The following is a 22,461-nucleotide window of genomic DNA, read 5'->3' as shown; positions in this document are numbered from 1 at the left end:
GTGTTCTAAAATCTTTTAAAATTCTTAACTTCCACCTCCCTGTGCGATCAGAGTTGTGGAAACAGATGTCTGACACCAAGACTTCATTTCTCCCACCTCTCTGCAAGTATCACCTAAACACTAACTTTCACCAATAAATTTCTCCCAACTTGTTTCCTGGGTCCTAAAAACCTGATCTCAAATTGGCCTTCTTGCATTTTATTCCATCACACCCAGTACTCCTGGTTTTCCAAATACACGGGGGGGGGGGGGGTGTGAGGGGGGTTGTGAGCACTACAGATCACGGGGGAGACAATGCCACTGGGTTGAATGACGTGATCGTGGTTAGAACACAGAACATGGCTACAGATGCATTTCACCCTTGCACCATAACACATCAGTTTAAGGCTCATCTTTGAAAAACTATCACGAAATACCTAGGCATACAAAAAGTCTATATTACACCGCAATACAATCAACACTGGCATCCCCATCAACCCAGCTTAAGATACGAGACTTTTCAGCTTTTCTCCCCTGAGGAAATTCCTCCCCAGTATTTGGGGCTTTCCATTTCTACTCACGTAGTCTTTCATTACACATCCCCATAAACAACATATTATTTTACATGCCTTAAACAGTAATATTGTAAGTATTCCTCTGAAACGTTCTTTTTGTTTTTGAGATTCACCTGTTTTATACATAGGTTTTTTTTTTTTTTCTTTTCTTTTCTTTCTTTTTTTACTGCCGTAAGTACTGTGCTGTATGAGTATTCCATAGAGGTCCTCTCTCATTGCAGGATATTTCGGTTGTTTCCAGTTCCTTAGTACTTACAAACAATGGTGCTATGACTTTCTTATTTGTTACCTCAGTAAACACAGCTTGCTCTGAGAGACTCACCACGAAGAACTGCTGGGTTACACGGTGTTCAACATCACTAGATATGCTAGCTGCTTTCAGAAGCGGCTGTACCACTTACAGAGTAGGAGGCTCCACAGCTCCTCCTCTGGGACTGTGAACTCCATAGGCAGGGTTTTAGCTGCTGGAATCCTCTGTGGCCGGGCTGAGGATACGTTTCTCTAACTAGTCACCCCAAGGATATTTTTAGCTTGGATCCATGCATCCATGGTCATTTCTAGGCTTCGAACTTCCGCATCACAAAGCTCTTGTGGATTCATATCCTGCAACCATGGTCAGGTGAGTCCATAGTCAGAATTTTCAGAGGGGCCTCTTTTTTGCTTTTTCAATCTAAAGCACAGACCAAGCAAGACAACTTGTGGTCCCCCCGCCAGTGGGAGGGTTTCTTTTCTTGTCTGCCCTACACTGAAGGAGCTGGCCTTCTAAGATCTGGGCATTATGTGTGGGCTCAGTTATAACTTCAAATATCGTCCGGGCTGAAGAACAGTAGTGGCCTTGAACATCTAAACTCTTTGCTGACTGAGACTGTCACCCTCCTTCCCATCATCCAGGCTCCAGCTCGAGAGTCTCCTTGTTGGTTCAAGTTGACTGTTCTGGTTTTTGCTTTATTGGCCATGGGATTTCTTTAATTTTGGGGAAAAGCTGTGTTCTTATTTTCTTGTGACCTCAGCACTTACAGGGAAGTAGTTATGGTCCTCTAAAAATTAAAGGGAAAATGGGAAGCACAAAAGTACTTTTTGAGCTTCTATTTATTTCAGTGTGTAAGCCTTACTCTCTAAATCATCAGAGTCCAGCAGAACTGTCCGAGTGATAGAAATGCTCCCAGTCTATTCTTTCAGTGTGGCAGGCTCTCGTCCCGGGGGCCCAGCCAGCACCTGAGACATGGCTAACACGTCTGATGAACTAAATTTTTAATATTACTTCATTTTAATTAAAATGCAAACTTAGTCACATGTGACCAGTGTCTATTATATTGACAGCACAGTCCTAAATCGTAGTAATAGTCTTCGTCCCTTGGGTGGTTTTTTTTATGTATTAATAAACCAATGTAGCCTGGGGAAAAAAGCCTTGCTAATCCCTTTGGTAGGCAAAGGATGAAACAGTTGAGACAAGACTTCATAATATCTGCCACCGCAAAAACGGGAAGACCCCATCATTTTGAGAATCAGGTATTTCTTGCCTGACTTACCTTTCTGGGAACTTGCAAAGATCTACGGTGCCAGGTTTAAGTGCACATTCTTTCCATTGCCAGGAAGTCAGGGAGTCAATTTCCGACAGTCTTTTCAAGGATATTTATGAAGTTTCAAAGTGTCAAGAAATCCCAAGAATAAGTAACTAGGGACATAAATACACATACTTAGACTGCAGCATGAGACAATATGATTGAATACAATTTGGCTTATCTTTTAACTGAAAATGTTTATTGGTAACCTGAAAATGTGTACAAGTTAAAACATGACTATGTCGTATGATTTATTTTAGCATTTTATGAAAAAAAAAATCAAGCCTACTGCTTTAGGCCTGGACTGGGCTTATATTTCCAATTTTTTAAACTTTCAAAGGACATGACAGTATATGAAATAACTTAGTTTTTTGTTTGTTTGTTTGTTTGTTTTTTAGTTGCCGTAAGTAAAAGTTAAGAAGGGTAAAGCAAAAATGTAGGTGTGAACTATAATGAGAACAAATACAGACTTGGAGAAACGGCCACATAAGTCTGGTTGGTGCATTTGGCCATTTCATCGTTTAGCCTTCAAAAATAAACCATTTGTAACTATTTCTCACCATGCACTCTCTCTATTCTAATATAAAATTGATGCCCGCAGGTTTGGCATTTAGGAATGCACTGAAATGGATTCTGGAGCAAGGAAAGCATTTCATGGGATGAATGTACCAGGTCCAAATGAAAATCCCAAAAGTTTGCATTTTAAAACTCAGCATATATTTCCAGACAAAACTGATTTAAACTCCTGTCCAGAGAGCTTCATGGATATTTTCACTGTATCCATATGATTTTGAATGTCTACAAGAACTGAAGCCCCTTAATTCTAGCCAACATACTTCGGACATTTTGCTTAAGGATTTCTTTTTTGATACTCTCTAGACGGAATTTAAAAAACCGAACGAGTTTTCTCTAGAAAGCACTTTTAGCATAATGAATATGTATCATTTTTCAGAGTGTATGTAGCCCACTGTTCTCTTGATAGTCATCATAGAAACGTCTCAGTGATTCGGGAATTCTGGGTGTCACAGTGCTCAAGGCCCGACTGAAATGTCTTCTCACGATGCTGCTGGCGTGAATGTCTTCTTCCAGAGCCTGAAGAGCTGCCTCTCTGCAGACGGCGATAATCTGACAGGAGAGAGAAAACAATCAACCTAGCGCTTCAAATATCCACCCAGGGTTAACTTCTACAACTGTAAGCACACTGCGAAACTTTACCTGCACGAGTTAGTCCACTTAAATCTTCAAAAGGGTAAAAAGTAATCATCTTTATCCCAAAACAGTACGGTAAGCATGGAGGACCAGGAACAGTGACATATATGCCATGGCACTTGCTCTGAAAGGGCTTGCGACTGCGAAGGTGGGACAGATGGGCAGTCGCATACTTCTCACGCAGGATGACAAAGGACGCGTGTGGACGACGGGTGGGGGCAGGGAGGCACTGAGGGACGGGGGTGCGGGTCCGGGGCGCGAGGGGCCCTGCTCGTCAGCACACCTTGTCACAGCACAGAATTTCCACATTCCTTTCAACCTTTGATGTACTACCGACATGTAAGGGCATTTCTTTATGTGCATCTCTTTAATGAGTTCTTAAATCTTGGGAATATCAGATGGAGTCGTCTCCGTTTACTTTGGAGAGCTGCATGAGAACAGAGAAGTGAATTCTGTTTACTCAGCGAGGAAAGCTGAAAGAATGGGGAGGAATCTGGGGTGAGGGGGGTGCAGCGGGAGGGAGGACGGAGTGGGCGGTAGGAAACCGGGAGGGAGGCAGGTTCAAGTCTTGAATCCTGAAATGTGTTTTTAAGCTCTCTGGCCTTCAGACAGCGGAAGCAGGCTGATGCCAGCGTCATTCTAAAGACACATTACTGTGGTGAAAAGAGCTTGTGGGATGAAAAGGGATATTGTGATTTTCAGGGAAAACAGATTGATATTGGCTGCACCCTTATATCGTAAACGAAAGGGCCCGCGGAGCCCATTTGTCCGGCCATTCCGCACAGTTTCTCTGTTTGTTCACTTACTGAAAAGAGTCCCTCTGCTAACGCTGGGCTAACGGCTGCCAAAGCAGTTCAGTAGCTTTTTAGGGGATTTAGCAGCATGTTTAGGGATTGAAAAAAACATGCACAGATTTAGATGGCTTTGTCAGATTACGACAATGTAACTCTTGGTTCTGGGCTTCATTAATGAGCGCTGAAGTTGACCGTCGCGGTTATGCATGTTAATTCTTTTCCAAAAAGAACGGTTACCAACTTGAAGGAAAAGACAAAACTTCAGGGATTAGTAAAGCACCTCCATCACATACTTAGGTGCCAAAAGGTATTTTGAAAACAAGACGTGATATTAAGCACAGTAAAAGCACGTGAAATGCCCAGCATGGTAAACTGGCGATCCAATGGATCCACTATGTTCCAGAGGGACCCTCGGGGACCTCCAAGACGGGAGGTGAAGGACCAAGTGGAGAGGGCCTCAACACCTCCTTCACTCCACCTGAGCAACCACTGCTTCAAATTCTTGCACAGATGAAGGAAGTGCAAGGCTAAGAAGTCTGAAGAAGAATCAGAGAGGAAGAGGCAGATGGGACGGAATTTCCTGCTGGCAGGCAGAGTTCTAGCTCTCTCTGACAGTACAGGAAGGTTTCCATTGCGGGGCTCCCTCCCCAGGCTAAGTGGAGTAGAGCAGCCACCACCCTGGGCCAATGCCATGTCTTGCACACTTCATAACTGAGACACGTACCTCGGAGACAATGGGACCCAGCACCACCATGCAAAGAACATTTACGGAGTACCTATCACGTGTGCTACACAATGACTAACGTCTGCTCTGCTACATGACTAGTGCCCCCTAGTTTTGTACAACGCAGTGATCAGCCAAGAGGGGTTTATGCAAAGTCTGATGGGAGCAGGCAAATGGAGTGGCCAGATGAGCTTTCGCCCGGTGGTGGTGGTGGTGGTGGTGGTGGGGTGGGTGGGGAGGGTGGTTTGGGTCGAGGAAAGAAGGATACTACAAGTCTGCCTGGAATCTCTCCTAGTTCCGGGAATTTGGGTCACAGGGCCACTGGTAGGTGGCTAATAAGGCCGGCACATCTGAGAAACTGAACCAAAAGTCAAGTAGGCTTCCTCTCTCAATACACAGTAATCAAACTGGGAGAAGAAGAAATGACGATCCTGGAATCACTGGGATCTCAGGTATACTAATGTGGCAAGGGAGAGAAATGCAGGTAGTGGGAAGTGACAGGTCATTGAGACGTCGAAGGCTGTGCTCGGGCTCAGCTCCTCTGAGCAATTCCTCTTTGCAGATCAACCTTTCTTCCTTTATATCTGCATCTACAGATTTTTCTCTAAGCTGTAAATTGCCTTTTGCCCTCATGTGGTAGCTTCCACAGCTGGGACAGAGGAGGCACTGGTAGTGAGCTGTGGTCAGAGCTGTCACAGCTGTCACCACTGAAAGCTGGTTGTGTGTAACTTGGGGCCGCTAGTGTACATGAACATTTGAGAGTAACCCCATATTTAGTGCTAGCCTGGCCCTTGATTAACAATTCCATACAATTTGGAGAACTACAAAGTTGTGAGACACAGCACACTTGGGCAGCTTTGACGAACACCCTGAGAAATGTTTGGACGAGACAGAGATGACCTCGAGAGCCTTTGGGAGAGAGTGACAGGGAAACGGCAGCTGAGCACTGGCTCTCGAGGGCCTCGTATGAGTTTGCCTTTTGCGTTCGCAGCTCTTTGCACTTGGAAGGTTGCAGAAGGACTGCTTGAACTCAGCACTTGCCTCGTTAAATGTTATCCTTCTTATTTACAAGGATGCCCCACAGAGCCAGTCAGTTAGGCAATCCTTTCTGCCACCTTCATTTTCCTGTCGTATTTGCTTAGCAGCATACAGCAGTTAACTGAGAGGAAATGGGACACTACTAACACTTGACCAGCCACTCTTTCTTTCATCAGTCAACATTCACTGAGCAGCGACTACAAGTAGGCGAAGCCAGGTAGAGGATGCACAGGTGTCCGAGACACATGTCTGCCTTCTGGGGTTCCCAAACCTGGAGGTTGGACAGCCGTTAACTGCCCCGTGCAGCACGGCGCGAGAGGTCCCGTTAGCAATGCAAAAGGAAAGTGCACTGCTGTGGAGAGAAGGAAAAAATCAGTGCTCCACACACCGAAGTGGGGGGATATAATTTGGATATGCACGTAGAAAAGGAAAGGGCATTCTGAGAGGAATAAAGTGAGCAAAGAAACAGCGAGGTGGCGAGAAAGGAGTTAGGGGTTACACCACGCTGGTCTCAGTAGCCAAAAATGGAGAATGAAAAAGAGTAATTGTATCATCAAAATGTCACTAAAAATAACAGGAACAAAATAATGATAGTTTTCAGAAGTCACAGAGGCTGTAATGGCAGTGAGGGCTAAGCCTTAGAGCTTTAGTCACCTTGAAAGCTCTAAGCCCAATTCACAGGCAGCTGATATGCAAGCAGCAGACAGAGCACACACCCAAAGGTCCCTTTGTTTTCCTTTTTTTCCTCATGAAAGGGCTTCTTAGTAAAAATTCCAGAAGGAAAGCATTAATTGTATTACTGGTTCTTCTCTCCTGACCCAAAGAAGAAGACAGGTCTGAAAACACAAGTATTCTTAGGAGGTCCACCTCACGGTGGCTGGTTTCTGTTTGCTCTGGGGTCACTCACTTTGGCATATGTTCTAAGAAAAGTGTAGCTTTCCTGTTCATTCTCATGGTCCATGCCAGTATTCCCCATGAGGTGTCAGTGTCTTTCAGAGGAAGAAGTATTTCCGATCAAATGGGGTTTAGGTACCAGGGTATATACTGTTTCCTACAAAGCACACTACAATTTTAAGGATTCTGTGAAGCCTAGCAATGATGATCTGCTTAATTTTCTTTAACCCAGTTTCCCACAGAACTCTCTGTGCCCTGTTTTTCGCAGAACACCTCTAGATGGCTATCTTTGGGGTTACTGGTGACCTTCAGCATATACTCTGGGAGGTGCTAACCTACCCAAACAACTCAGTCGAGGCTCACCGTGGCTCTTGCCTATCTCACACTTTCTTCTTTGGCTCTCCCTATTCCAGAACACAGAGAAAAGAGAAAGGCTGAGCAAGAGGCCGGAGGACCAGTCTGCTTTGAGAGGTCAAAGGGCAGCAGCCACCGCGTGCACTTCTCGGAGGTGTACACAGTCGGTGCGTATGTGTTGAACTGAACAGCTCCTTAATTATAAACATGTTCACAACGTGCACGTTACATGCACCTTTCTCATATCTGGCCACTACTCTGTACTATTTTCACATACTTTTCCTACAACCCAGACTGTCTGTTAATACTGAAGTTTTTGGAATGATAAAGTCAATAACAAAAATTGTTGTAACACTGTGATATAAGTTCATCTCAAGCACTGTTTCAGTCTGGGCTTGACTTTGAATCTAGTGCTTTCCTCAGAAGTAATAAAAATGAAAACTTCCAGCAGGAGTACAAATATGCCCGTGTTATTTTGAGGGATGCTTCCTTAGGTATCAAAATTTATTACACAGGGGTAGGAACTTTTGTTGCTGTGCTGTCATGTGGAAATACTGCACTGTAATTGAGACAGATTCCTGAGAATTTACCAATGCAGTCATATATATTAGTTTAGAGGATTGAAATGGAAGCTTTGTTAAAAAAAAAAAATTGTGCAAATGGTGCTCTATTGTCTCACTTGGTGAAAGTAATCTGGCACCTATTAATTACAGAGGGATTCTCTCTTTTGTATTAAGCTTTGGAAAAGTAAGGTCTTTTCAGATAAACTTGCTAATACATCTCTCCATTTGGGTATGAATACTACAGAAACTGAGAAAAAGGGCCCTCTCGTTACACTAGGACCTTCTCACCACTCTGGACAGCTTGTGAGAAGACCTCGTGAGGTAAGTGTATGCTTACGTATCTACAGGGGACACAGGGACACAGGCTCACCATTCGGGTGGCATCACATCAAAAACAGATGGAGTCTGCACTCCTTAGCGATTGGGGGGAGGGAGGTTCAGTGAATTCTTCCCATGAGGCCACAGGAGAACGTCACTGAGAAGATGTGCAGATGAACAGACCAAGTTGAATCACAGATTGTCTGCAATGTTAAACTAACCCGTTTAGAAAGAAAACTCTCGGCACTTGAGCGCCTTAACTTCTTTGGCAAAAAAGGATTTTGGAAGCCTTCCCCTAATCCCTTCACCATCCGGTCCTCTTCCCCCATAGGCTCAGACGAGATCGTTTAAAATAATTATTAGCCAACTACCAGTAAGGATGCTTTCGCCATTAGGCTGTAAAAGCAAAATGTTTTGGCTGGTTCTATAAAGCTGTGTGTTTTCTGTGTTCCTTTTCAGTTTTGCTGAAAAACTGATACCCAAACTTTTAAAAAATATATGTGCCTTGCTGCAAAGATGAAAATATCTGTTTGAGGAAATGACAGAAGGAGACAAAAGATTAGCAGAGTGGGCCCAAGATCTCACTGTCAGAGCTAGACTAAGACATGCTGTTGTTTCTGGGGCAGCCATTTCATGGGTGCCACGTGTCACAAATTCTTTCCATTTCTTCAGCAGTATAACAGATCTATCAGATAACTGAAAAATAACCTAAAGAAGCAGGAACTCTCTGTGAGAAAGATGTAGGTATATTTGAGATGAGTTCCTAAGACACAGGAAAAGATTTTTTAATGAAAATATTTAGAAACCCTCAAAGCAAAGTCACTAAAGGAAAGAGTACGTGGCTGTTTTCAGATGCAGGAAAGAAGTAACTGAGCAATGAAAGTACAGGGACATATGAGTGTGACTTGTCACGCTAGGCTGGCCCTGACAGCAGGGCCTGTGGACCCACAATACAACAGTAACTGGATTAGGGGACGTGGGCACTGGGGAGGGCCGTGCGTGCGTGCGTGGGGAGGCGAGTGCGTGGGGAGGCAACTCGCAGGGAGAAGGCCTCTGACCATTGAACCTTGGGATATCGAATTACCTCACTTTTAAATGCAAAAGGGCAAGAGAGCCAATTGTGTCGAATTGTGAATGCCACGAAGACTAAGAACAATGTCCTCGTTCACTGTGAAAAAAAACAAAACACGAAACCTCTTATACACAGCGTATGGTGTTCCCCATCCCTGAGACGCCAAGAGTTGAAACAGGTGGGTCACCTTGTAAAACAGAAGCAGGCCGACTGAGAAAATGAAAACCAACACGCCTCCTAAGCGGCACTAATAATTTTTTTAAACGATGTGATAAAGAACAGGAGTCCAGGCGAAGGCTGTGTCCCAGAACCTTATCACCAGGCAGCAAAACCTGCAAGTGGCGTGAGGCGTTCAGGGATGCAGCTACATAAACATCAGTGCCAAAGCCCCTGCCTGGCCTCAGTTTCACAGGACACCACCTTCTGCCTGGTGCACGGAGAGGCGTGGGCCCCGAAGCCGACCTGAGCAGTCACGTCCATTTCCCGGAAAGGCCTGGGTAGTGCCTGCGCTTTTTGCTCCTGACTGTGAACCCCCGAGAGGGCGCGCGAGGCTGCGGCCCGGGCTGTGCTGTGGGGTGGGGGGTCTGGGGGCTGCGTACTTCTTCCCGCACGGCCGCTGCCATCCTGCCCTGACCTTCACCACTGAGCTCTCCCGCTCCGGGAAAGGTAGCCGGTAACAAAGTGACCAAGTGCCAAGGCGGCTGAAACCAGCTGCGGAAGTTCTGCTTGGTCCCCATCGCCCCATCCTGCGGGCATCGGGCACAGATCTGCGGAGAAAAGGAAGCCAGCGCACCCGTGGGGCAGGCTCGGTCATGGGTGAGCCGAGAGCCCGAGGCAGGCGGCGCGGGACGGCCGGGCCCTCCCGGGCCCCCGAAGGACCGGGATGGACCGGGAGCGCAGGGCTGGCGGGCGGCACTCTCCCCATGTGCAGCCCCGTCTGGGGCGGCTGCCCCGAGCCCCCAGCAGCGCGGCTCTCAGGCCCTTCTCCTGCTGTCTGGTGTGAAGAAAGCGCGTCCAGTGAGGCCTACATGTGCTTTTCAGCTTCTTTGTGTTTCAAGTGCACTAAATAGCTTTAAAGAATCCACCAAAAGAAGTGGGCTGCAGTGCTTGAAAAAGTCTTAGGTATTTCAAGGCAGCGGTTTTGTTAAAAGCGTCTTCTGTCTGGAACACCTGTGACCTGTTGAGCTTAATTGGGCTGCAGCTGGCGCTGACATTGTGGGCCCCCCGCCTTTCTTTTCACTTTCCCAGCTCGCGACCTCCTTCCGTGTGTGGCAGAGGGATTAGGAGCCCAGCGGAGAGTGGCGCCCTGCTGTTTGCGAATAGCCTGCACTGGAGGTGCTTCAAGGAGGAGGCTACCTGCGGGATTCTGCGCCCCGTGGATGCCCAGGGCCCATTGAGAATTGCTCAAAGGTTGCTGAATGGCCGGGCATGAGAGATGTGACGGAAGGGAGAGCAGCCGGCTCTGGCCACAGAGCAGCAGATGGAAGTCAGATTGCCTCCCGCGACTGCCAGGAAAGCAGCTCAGAGCGGGGAACAGGGCCCGGGAAGGGAGTTCAGGGGCAGGCAAACAGCCCTTAGTTAAAGTCCTTCAGAATGCCACCTCACCCAAAAACTTACGTGGTTTAGTAAGGACTTGGACCAGACGTGAGGACTTGGGAAGACGAATTTCAAATTTACAGAACTACCTAACTGTGGCTCTCTGAGTACACAGTTCCCTTGGATTGTCTGCAAAATAAGCTTCAGGATGATTAATCCATCTGGGATTATACTAAAGTCACACGATCTAGAATGTCCTGTACAGCACTGAGTCAGAAGAAAATAAGAATGTCTGTAAAGACAGATTCAAAGCCTAATGACATCACATCAGAGAAGGGGGAAAACCCTTGGTTGCTTAATTTTGCTGATTCAATTATTTTGAGGTCTCAAAAATAGATAGCCGAAGAATATGTACAATTTGTGCATAACCATTATAGTTTTTGCTTTTTTTAAATTCACAAATGAATCGATCATTCCACAGAGCTTTGGGGCTGGAAAGATTTAGAGTTTTTATTCTTACTGTTTCTGCAACCATCTGTCCCTGTGGGAATTTTAAATGTTTCTAACATTAATTGAACCATAACAAGACACAAAGGAGTATTTTCAGTTTTGAAAAGAACACACTAACTGGTGTGGGAATGGAGAGGACAGGAACCCCAGAAGGGAAGGACAGGGATGAGAGGGCAGACAGAGGCTGGGACCACCCTCTTCACTCATTCATTCCAGAAATCGTTATTACCACCTACGAGGTACCAGGCCCTGGGGAGTACAGCAGGGAACAAAACCAAGTCTGCTTTCATGGAACAACAAGTGTAAAGTCCTGGCCAATCTACTTACCCTTCAGGGTTCAGTGTGAAGGTTTCGCCGGCAGGCACTGCCCGAGGCCACTTGACCACCCCCCAGCCCCGCCTGACTGCTTTAGCGTCACTTGTTTTAATGGCCTGGCAGCAGCCTGTACTAGTTTGTCACATCACAATTGTCAGGACAGAGGGTTCTTTGTGGCAAATGTCTATTTCCCTTACTGGGCTAGAGGTTCCCTGAAAGCCTTCCAGCTATAGCCTTGACCTCCTCCCGAAATGTACCAGGTCAGCATGTCCCTTGACCTTTGGGAATCCACAAAACAGTTTCCTGCTGAGGTCATCCATGAACAGAGATGTATACTAGGCTTTGCTTTTTTTTTTTAAACACACACACACACACACACACACACGGGTTCCGCTGTGACAACTGCAGCCAACATAATGTCTAGTATGGAGTAAAAAATGGAAAAACGTCTCAGGCACAAGGGTCATCCTAAATTATTTGTGTATTTGTGAACCCTTGTGGGATTGATGACCAAGCTGTGGCCTGAAAGCTACATGGAAGAAGCACCAAACTTTGGGTAAAAGTACCCCAACAAAGAAAGGAAATGGGAGAAAAGCACCGCCACACCCCCCAAGAAAAAGAAATGGGAGAGCTTGAGGCTGGGCGCAGGCAAAGAAGAAGAGCAGGGCAGGGATTCTCTCGGGAGAGGAGACCAGCAAGTGCCCATGCTCTAGGACTCCTGTCCGAGTCTTGAGGGTTGTGGGAGCGTGGGAGACGGTGCCTGGGACAGGTGTAGGCAGGGGTGTTAGTTACACCAGCTGTCACATACCCCGTGTGTCCTCATCAGGCAGCCCCAACACACCCATAAAAATGCCGTAGCTTTAGGCCCTGGGGAGCCTTCTTTGGATCTTGTCTACCTTGGGATTCTGGACTCCGCTGAGCACACACATGACAATGGAGTACAGTCATGTGTTACTTAACTATGGGGACAGTCCTGAGAAATGTATCATTAGGCGATTTCATCGTTGTGCAAACAATACAGAGTGCATTTACACAAACCTGGATGGGGCAGCCCGCTGCACACAGAGGCTGTGTGGTCCAGCCTACCCTTCCTAGGCTACAGAACTGTAGGGCACGTTACTGTGCTGAATACGACATGCAATTGTAACACAACAGTAAGTATCTAGGTATTTAAACATATCTAAACACAGAAAAAGTACAGCAAAATACAGTATAAAAGATAAAAATGTATACGCATACTTACCATGAATGGAGCTGGCAGGACTGGCAGTTGCTCTGGGTGAGTCAGGAAGTGAGTGGCGAGTGAATGAGAAGGCCTAGGACATGACTGTTATTTTAATATAAGACCGGGTCTTATATAAAACAGGATCCAATAATATAATATAATGTAACATAATATAATATAATACCGGGTCTTATATTACTTTTTGCTCCAAAAGACGCATTAAGCTGATGGTCCGTCTGGGACTTATTTTCGGGGAAACACGGTATGTGGTTGGTCCATCATTGACCGAAACGTGATTATGCAACACCTGACTGCGTTTGAGTTAGAACATTCTGCAGCACCTTTACCTCAGTCTTTTAGCAACTTTCAAGTATACAGCAGAGTATGACTAACTGTAGTCACCATGCTGTATATTACATCCCCAGGACTTACTTTATAACTGGAAGTTTAGACCTTCTGACTACCTCCCATGTCACCCAGCCTACACCCAGCTCCTCCTCATTCTCCAAGCAGCCGCAGGCTGGTCCAGCCTGATCAGCAGCCTTGCCAGGCATCCTTAAAATCTTTTTAAAGAGTGTGGTATGGTGTTTCTGTGTTAAATAGAAAAAAATGACAATTTGTAGCTAGCTAAGGGGCATATGAAGATAGGTCCTAGGGAGAAAGACCATGTATCCCATTAGCACGTGACAGAGAGTGAGAAGACCACGTGCTTATTTATCTTACACTTATTTTATGGATGTCATTCTCATTGACGGTAGTATTGTCCTGAAGGAAAGCTGTTCTTTCCCTTTAGCATATGAATAAAAATGGATTTTTATTAAGTGGTATCACCATCAAATAAGATATTCTAATACACCCAGGATATATTCATCTATCTTCTCTACTTTTACATTTTCAAGGCGGTCTCTGTTTCTTCTGACTGATAATCCCTATGCTGCTTATAAGCCATTTGTTTAGAAGCTAAAAACATTACATTATTTTGTTTTAAATTTAAATAATAATATTAAAGCAGCATTGTCTTATTTGTTACACGAACTGGATGCTATTTCAAGTAGCATTTAAGGAGTTTTGTGTTTTTATTGATCATATAATAACCTAGGGTCCATGGATATTTAGATGGATCTAAGAATATACTGAAACTTATGAAAACTTTCATATGTATATGTGTTTTTCTAGAGAGAGGGTTCACAGTTTTCGTCATATTCTAAAAGGGAACCCTAACCCCCAAAGGGTTAAGAACCACTGCTCCGCAGTTACTGTATTTCAAACCTTCTTTAATCCTATGAATGCGTCATAATTAATATGTATCTAGCTTCGCCTTTCTAGACGACTTAGGCCAGAATGAAATTTGGCCACAGTTACCACAGTTGGAGAGAACAGGAGTTACACAGTGGAGTTGATCATAGTAAAGACAGGTAGTTTTCGCTTAGATCTTCCTCGTGTGTCCTAGAAAAATTTAACATCTGCCCCTATATGTAACTACATTCTATTGAGGTCTATATTGACAGGAAGAGGAACCTAACGACCTATCTCCTATTTCATTTATTAAAAACACACAAATAAACCTAGGTTAATAAGACATTACGACTACAAAGCTAAGGAATGCACAGCGCAAGTTCCTAAGATTAGAATTTATAAGTGGCACATATTAACTGTGCATAATTTTAGTTAACCCGTGAGTTTTTCAACTTAACTGCATATAGGGCTTTCATGTTTGGAAATAACATTACACGCTACATATTCAGAAACCGAGGGACCTGTTTTCTTATCTGCAAAATTATATGGCCCGTTGTCTTAGAAGGAGTGCGACACACTGAGCTTTATTTCCTGCATGTCCATTAAAATGGAGAAAAAGGGGAAATCCCTAATTTTACCAATTAGAAAGCCAATAGTGAGATACAGTTCTTGCCTGCTAACAATAAAAAATATAACTTAGAAGGAATTATAAGTACTTGTGGAAGCCAATCATTCATAGGTCAATCAAATGACAGGGCAATCATTTTCATTACGGCTACTCTTAGTCCAGGTCAAGGTGGAGAATCGAGATGATTCGGTTTACAAAGGCTTTAACCCAAACACGCATTATTTTTCTCTTCTGATCAAGTCCATTAGTTAATGACTACGAAACCCAAACATTCTTAACTACTGTTACGCAAACTCCTTTGCAAGAATTATAAAGAGAGAATAAGGTTTGTGTCAAGTTGAGCAATGAAAAAAGCCAGAAAGTCTCCTAAGGAAAGATTGAAAAATGTCTACTTGTAAAGACTAAACTAAAAACTATGAGAAAAGCCATAAGGGTAACCCACAGATATGGAAAGGGTTATGGAAAAAGAGAGTAGATGAAACTACCTGTTGATAGTGAAGAAATCTTGTTTAAAAATTTTTTTTAATTTAAAAGGTGCATTAAATCATCACTTGGTGGGATTAGTTTGGTATCAGAAATGCAACAGTTTGGTGTATTTTAAGAGCTAATAATGAATTCTTAAAGCATAGATCATTCATCTAGTTTTTAAAATCTAAACACATAAAATGGAGTGAATTTGAGTATATTGAGTAAATCTCAGGACTTTATCCATACATTTTAAACTTGGTGAACTTTCCTCAGATTTCTAACCATCAGAAAAAAACACACAAAAAAATGTACCATTGGAAAGAGACCAGTAGATATTTCTACTGAACAGAAACTATTTTTCAGAGATGAATCAACTGGACACAAAGGGATTAGGGATTATACAATGGAAACTATTTTGCAATCTTAGTAAATGAATTCTCTATTTTGAATGATAAAATATACACATAAAAGCAACCTATAATATTGTAAAGAGGAGGAAACTGAAGCAAGTGCCAAGAATTTCCTCTGAAGGGTTCTGCTTTTCCTTTTGGACAGGTAGTTACTGAGTTTTAGGTGGGCTACCCCTTGTTAACAAGCACTTCCGTTTTAGCATGCTGGCATCTAACTGGAACTAAACCCATCCCACCTTTCCCACGGTGTGTTCAAGACATCTTCTGTACACAGTTTACAACTGCACTGAAGAGTGTGAGAACCAGGAGAAATTCTCAGTTATTTTACATGTCTGTCCTGCTCTCCCCCACCAACTCTGTTCTCTTTGAAAAAAATATATTACATTCATATGTACATATGTATATGTGTACACACACACACACACACACACACACACTCACACTCACTTGCAGACGCAGTGTTTGAAGTCCACAGGCGCGGCGTGAGTCCAAGTACTATAACTAGAGTACGTTTTACCGTCACCACTAGTTCCGAAAACCAGCATTTATGAATCTTTTAAAATTAACTGGCTGTTAAGATCCCATCACTCTGGCAGCAACCCAGCATAGCTGTGCCTTTAACAAAAGAATTCTGTAATAAAACGAGATTTTACATGCTGAAACAAAATATTTTAAAATAGCTTTCTGCCGATTGCTCATTTTAGTAATATTTGTGGAATTTAAAACCCACACACACATACGCAACTGTTCCCATGGAAGATTATGCTAAGTTTTGGGTTAACCTCAGAATTATTAAATTTTTATATCAATCTTTTAATGAACACTTTTATTTTCTTTACGGAGAAACCCAAGTCCTGAAAAGACGTTAAGGCTATGTGCTTTTTAATTGTAACAAACTCGACCAGGCCAACTTTAATCAAAGGGGAGGCAGGAGCTTTCATGGCCTTGGTGAGTGGCTCTGAGCAAGGTGGCCCCTCTCCCCAAAACAAGTGCGCTCACCTGCTGTCTATTAGGGCTCCACTGCTGAGGACAGAAACCCCACTGGCATCCAAAGGGATGTGACTGGGTCTAACAGAACCTCAGGACACAGTGGGGCTGGGGCTTGGCAGACCAGCAGGAATCTCCACAACTGTCACCTCTGCTTGTGTCTGCACTGCAGCTTTCTTCCTCTCTCACCACAGAATGGTTTCCCCACACGGTAGAAAACACTGCAATGCAGTTGTCTGTTTTGTACCTTACAGCATTCGCCAGCAAAAAGTCCTCATTTTCTCACTTCCCGTGACTGACCGACAATCTTGGGTGGGCCTGGTGCAGTTGGTGTGTCTGGGGAAAGGCTACTACGTACGATGGGACCCCATTTAGGCAGGTCATTTCCTCTGCACCAAAGCCACTGACTGTGTGCGTGCGGTGTCACTGTGGCGACATGGCAACAGCAGTTTTTTTTGGGGAGTGGGAGGGGATGAGGTGATTTGAGGCAGGCCTGTGTTGGCTGGTTGAGGGAACGAGAGAGAGGATGTAAAAAGCTCCCTCGACCCTTCTCCATGGACATGGAGAGCTTGGGTTGCTTACACACTGCTTTTTTTCAAATGCTGTCTTGGCAACACAGTTCCCTCAAAATGTCCTGCTGAAAAAGTGCCACTTTGGAATTTGTGTCCAGTGGGTCACGTGTCCCTGCGCCCTGCCAGTCACACTTCTAGCATGTGCCCACCAGGCTGCAGTGGGGCCAGCTGTCTGCAGCGGCCGTTTTCTCGGACCTGCTGCTCCTCAGGAGTCCAGATAACACCGGCCTGTACAACCAATTTCCAGCCACCGGAGGGAACGGAAAAGCCTCAAGGGCCACAGGTCAACTTCTTGGGAACCCATTACAGAATCTATAGGAAAAACTGAAGCTGTTCTTTTTGGATGATGATTTCATTATGGGTCACGGTCAAAGTTTGAAGTTATCTTTGTGTTAAATCCATTTTCTTTCTTGGCAGCTGGGGAAGGCTCAATGAACATCAGAAGAGGAAGCAAATAAAAACTCAACTTTTTTGTTTGGGAGAGGGGTCATAAATAGCTAATAGATTACAAAGCTCGAGTCTGGAGCTGTTTAGTTTGGAAGTTTGTGGAAATTTTATTTGGAGACAGTCCCTAAATTCAATTAAAATTGTACATGTAACTGGAAATGTGTGTTGGCAGGGCTTAAGGAGGGGCAGACTGAAATGGACGGCATCCCAAGTGTGGAGAACTTTGACTTAATTCTGCCGTTCTAAGTGGCTGGAAAACTATTTGAAGTGTCTTTCACAACAGCTCCACCCCCTTTTTAAAAGTGCCAAATTCCTAGTCCTGAGAATGGTGTAGAGAGGGGTGAGAGTGGAGAATTAGTGATCATTTAGGGGAAGAACATTATCTTTTTCCTTACCTCACTTATACTGTTTTTTTTTTTTTAACTGGGGAAAATTCAAACATACAGTAGTAGGAAGAATATGTATAGTGAACTCTCCTTCCCGTTACCCAGCTCTAAGAATGAGCGACTCACGGCCAAGCTCGTTTTATCTACACTCTAAACCTCATCCCCAACATGGCAGTGATTTTTCCCTAAGTAAACCCTGGAATCATTATATTTAATCTATAAATATTTCAGCATATGTCTCTAAAAAATGCTTTTAAGAAAAGTATAACATCATTATCCCACATTAAAAATAGCAATAAGTTCTTAATATTATCAATATTCAGTCAGTCTTAAAATTTTGCCAATTATTCATGAATGTATTTCACAGTTTGTTCAAATTGGGATAAAAATAAGATCTATATATTAAATTTAGTTAATATATCTCATACTTAAAGGATCTCTCCCCCTTTTTTCCCTGACGATTTATGCTGAAGAAACTGTGTCTTATGTCCTGTATAGTTTCCCACGTCCCTCTTTTCCTGACAGGTCCCTGTGGTATGATTTAACATGCTCCTGAGTCTGCTGTATTTCCTGTAAACTTGTGATAAAATCTAGAGGCTTGAGCAGATTCAGACTGGATTTTGGGAACAAATACTTGGTAGGAGACGCAGAGAAGTGTTCGTATCGGCTTGCCCTCTTGTTATGGTTTAGTAGTCACTTATAATTGCCCAAGTCCTTTACTTCATTCAGGGTTGCAAAATGGTGCGATCATATTTCTGGTATGCCTTCTTTATTTACTGGCTGGGATACAGTTATTAAGGGGAGGGGAGATTTCTACAGGCTCCTGCCACCTTTTTAGATAAATGTTAGCATACTAGTCACACTTTTCTCTGCCTTGCCTTTTCACTTAATGATTTATCCTAGAAATCACTTCATAGGTATATAGAGAGCTATTTCTCATTCCTTTTTTAAGGCTGCATAGCTTATTCAACCAGGTCCTAAGTAATGGACATTTGAGTTGTTTCCATGCTTTTGCTCCCTTTTAAGATTTATTCATATGTCAATCAACGTCTAAAGACAGTCAAGTAGGACAAAAGTCAAATTACAGCAAAGAAGAAACTAAGATGTTCCTATTCACTGTATGTGGATAATTATAGAATCTTGCTTTTCCAACCATCGCTCATTCAAAATTTTTGAGAAGGTGAGTCTTAGGAATCATTATTTTCTGGCTCCTATACTCGCCTCTGTTCTGTCCATTTTTCACACTGTTCTGTTCCAAACAGCCTTTCAAGGCCACCAGCCTCTGCCAGCTCTAGTCACAGCTCAACTGGTCCACATGTCCAAGTGGCTTCCTGCTACAGCACTAACGCCTGGCGTCTGGAGCTGACTCGAGGTTCACCGCCTCTGGTGATGACCACCACAGCCCACACTGCTGTCAGGGCAGAGGCCCCAGTGCTAACGGGTGGGGCTGGCAATGGGGCTAAGGTCAGCCCAGACTCAGCTCCAAGGCAGCCAGGAGCTGCAGCCCTGGGCTCGGGGAAGTTGATGACAGGAAAAGGAAAATCAGGACTCTCTTTTATTTATCCCGGTGATTCAAACCACTGTGTTTGTCCTGCCTTCATTTTTCACATGCACGGTAATGTGCTAGGACTAGTTCTAATTCTCAGAGGATCACATACTTACATGTCACAGACATTTCCGATGTAGATATATTGTTCGTGGCCCCTGGCTTCCAGTCTTTATCTATCACTTCTCAGAGAATAAATCTACTCTCATGTCTTCAAATAACACTCCTATGCAAATGCCTGTGAGACACCCATCTTCAGCTCAGGTGGTCTCTGGGCAGACACAACTCAGGGTCCAACACCACGTGTGCCACCGTGACCTGAAAACGGCCTGCCTCACCGACTCATTTTCAGTGACACACCATACTCCGCCATTCAGCCTTAACTCCCTTGGTCACCCATCCCCTTTCTTTGCCACACACCACTTCATTTGACCAAGTCTCCTGCTTCAGATATTGATTTACCTGGAGTCACGTGAAAACTCAGAAATGACAATCCTACCCAGAAGGGGCTAACATATGGGGAAGGTCAACTGGAGGGGAGTCTTGAGTAGCTGTGCTTTGCCCTTGGTTACATCCTGCGGACACATACGTTAGGTAAAACCCTGTTGACATGCTGATCAGATGGGAAGATGTGGTGGACACACTGAGTACACGCCACTCCCCCCTCCAAAATCCATAACCCCAAATAACAAGCCGCGGAGAACAGAGAACCCAAAGGCCAGGACAAACGATCCGTGATTAACCACTGAAGCTGATTACATGACCCTGGGCCCTGTGAGAAGCGAGATCAGACAGAGGGGCTTCACCCACATCCCAGCAAAAGCAGGAGGATGAGGTGTGAGAGCCGGAAGCAGTGCGGTCGACAGTGAGAAATCAGGGTGACCCTCAGTCTTGGATGGGCTCTCATGGAGAAGGATTAGAACTGTCCATCCCGTGGGGCTCTGGAGAGCAGAACCAGGACCAATGCTGTAGGAGAGAGGTTTGTGCTTAATAAAGGAAATAATAAACGAATCACTGAGAAGCTGGCCAAACAGGGAGAAAGCTCCAGAGACAGTGAGTGAATGACCATGTGACTGAGATACTATGGATTTCATTCAAACACTGGAAACAAAACTTGTTTACATGGCGGAAAAGAGCTTTCAATATGTCACCACCATCAAGCCTGCCCAGTCCCCCTACCCTTCCCTGCACACCCAACTCTCCTTCCACCTCAATGGCCCCACTAGCTGGGCTGCTGACTACCTGAGACCCGCCCCACTGATGCACTGGATTCCATCCCTTGCCCTAAGGCAAGACCTGCCGCTGTGATTATCCCCACAGAGCCAACTTCCCATCTGCATAAAAATACGTTGTAATTTCTCATCTTACAAACACAATCCCTCCCTTGTCACCCATCCACCACCAGTAAAAATGCTTGGTGAGTTGTCTTTATCTGCCATCCTCCACTTCCTTTCCTCCGTTTTCACTTAAACCCACTTAGGGAGACTGCTGACCCGTCACTGAGCTGCTCTGTCACGACCGTCATCCAGTGGTCAGTTCCCAGTTCTCACTTTACTTGATCCACTAGTGCCATTTGGTACCAATCACCCAATCCCACTTTCTTCAGTGGGAGAGAACACCCCATACCCTCTGCATTCCAGCTGCACTGGCTTCCTGGCTGTTCTGAAACAGGAAGAGCTTGGTTGAGTTCTGAGCTTTTGCATTTGTTCCCTCTTCTGACATGCTCTTCCCTCAGGTAAGCACCTGCATGTTCAGTCGCCTCAGGTGTCGTCTTTTCAGTCAGGTTTCCCCTGGCCACCTTACTGAAACCCGCTGCCTCCTCCCCATCACCCTTTCTTCCTTCCCTGCTTTACTCCCCTGCTCCCCTGACCCCATCACTGCCATCTAATAGATTTCGCTGTAATTCACTTTGTCAATGGTCTGTTTCACCTCATAAAAATGAAGCCCCACAGAGTACACTTTTGTTTATTTTATTTTGTTCACGAACATACAGTAGTGCCTAGAACCATACCTGGCACAGAGTAGGTGCTCAGCAAATGTGTAATGAATGAATGAGAACAGTGGAGAAAGAAGGGGAACATACGAAGAGAACAAGTCTGATATTTGACTTATGCTAACCAAAGTTGGGGCTTCAGTCCTAACCATTTGGTTTTTGACCACGTGAAATGCATGCCCCTGAGCAGGCAGTATTTAACGACACATCGTGTCTACTGCTTAGCCAGATTGTTAAGACTTACATCACTAAAACACAAGCCCTCCCAGATTCAGGAACACTGAACGTGTATGCTCACGTTCTCACATCAGTCCAGCTAGCTCTGACGTCCAGTGACTTGAAGTATACTCTTGGCCAGTCTTCCACAAAATGGGGCTGCACTAAATACCCAGTAACCAAATAAAAATAGCAGAGATTAAAGCTAAATGGAATGTTAAATAAAGCTCTCAGCTGCGATACCATTTTATATTTCTGAGTGGCTGCAAATAATTCCTGAAAGGATTCCAAGTGTGAATTCAGTCTGTCTGGGGCCACCCCTCCCTCTCCTGACCCCACCACTACCCTGAGCACACTTTCCCAGGGCTCACTGCAGAGGTGTCCTGAGCTCAGGGAAGCTCAGCGGCTTCACCGCCTAAGGCTGAGCTCTGCAAAACTGCTGCTCCCAAAGCCGTTCTGACCGATGCGTGCCTGGTCAGGGCGCATCTCAGTGACTGGGCACTGCTGCCTTTTAAAGCACTCTGTGTGCATTTAGGCTCAAAACCCCCCGACGCCTGCCTGGTCAGGCAATCCAATCCAGGAGCTCCGGCTCTCCCCATCACAGGAGTTCAGACCAGTAAGAGCACGATGACTCTTTCCCCACTTTCTCCTTCAAAAACCTACACGTGTGGTCCTCCAAACAACAAACGAAGCCGTCACAGGTTTCTGTGACCAGGATAATGTGTGATTTGTGAAGAAGGGACAATCCTGAGAAGCAGAAAAATCTGCTTTCGAAACATATGTTCACAGATGGAAAGTAAGGATTTTGTAAGAAAAAACATTATATAAAAGGAAAAATTGCTAGTTATTTAAGCCAAAAGCTTTGCAGTTGGCTTTGATTTTATACATGAGAAAGTATAAAATC

The 22,461-nt window shown here is 44.6% G+C and overlaps 1 protein-coding gene across 1 annotated transcript in view; it reads right to left on the bottom strand.

The window, feature by feature from the left end:
• Nucleotides 1-269: 269 nt before the first annotated feature.
• SPATA5 (spermatogenesis associated 5) overlaps nt 270-22,461 on the bottom strand; it is a 256,493-nt gene continuing 234,301 nt past the window's right edge. Inside the window, exon 16 of the mRNA XM_033135305.1 lies at nt 270-3,241. Within this exon, the coding sequence (XP_032991196.1) occupies nt 3,065-3,241 (177 nt within the window). The 3' untranslated portion in view covers nt 270-3,064. The remainder of the gene's footprint in view (nt 3,242-22,461) is intronic.

Source organism: Rhinolophus ferrumequinum, chromosome 18, assembly GCF_004115265.2.
Source record: "Rhinolophus ferrumequinum isolate MPI-CBG mRhiFer1 chromosome 18, mRhiFer1_v1.p, whole genome shotgun sequence".
Lineage (NCBI taxonomy): Eukaryota > Metazoa > Chordata > Mammalia > Chiroptera > Rhinolophidae > Rhinolophus > Rhinolophus ferrumequinum.
This window is presented reverse-complemented; position numbering and strand designations above follow the sequence as displayed.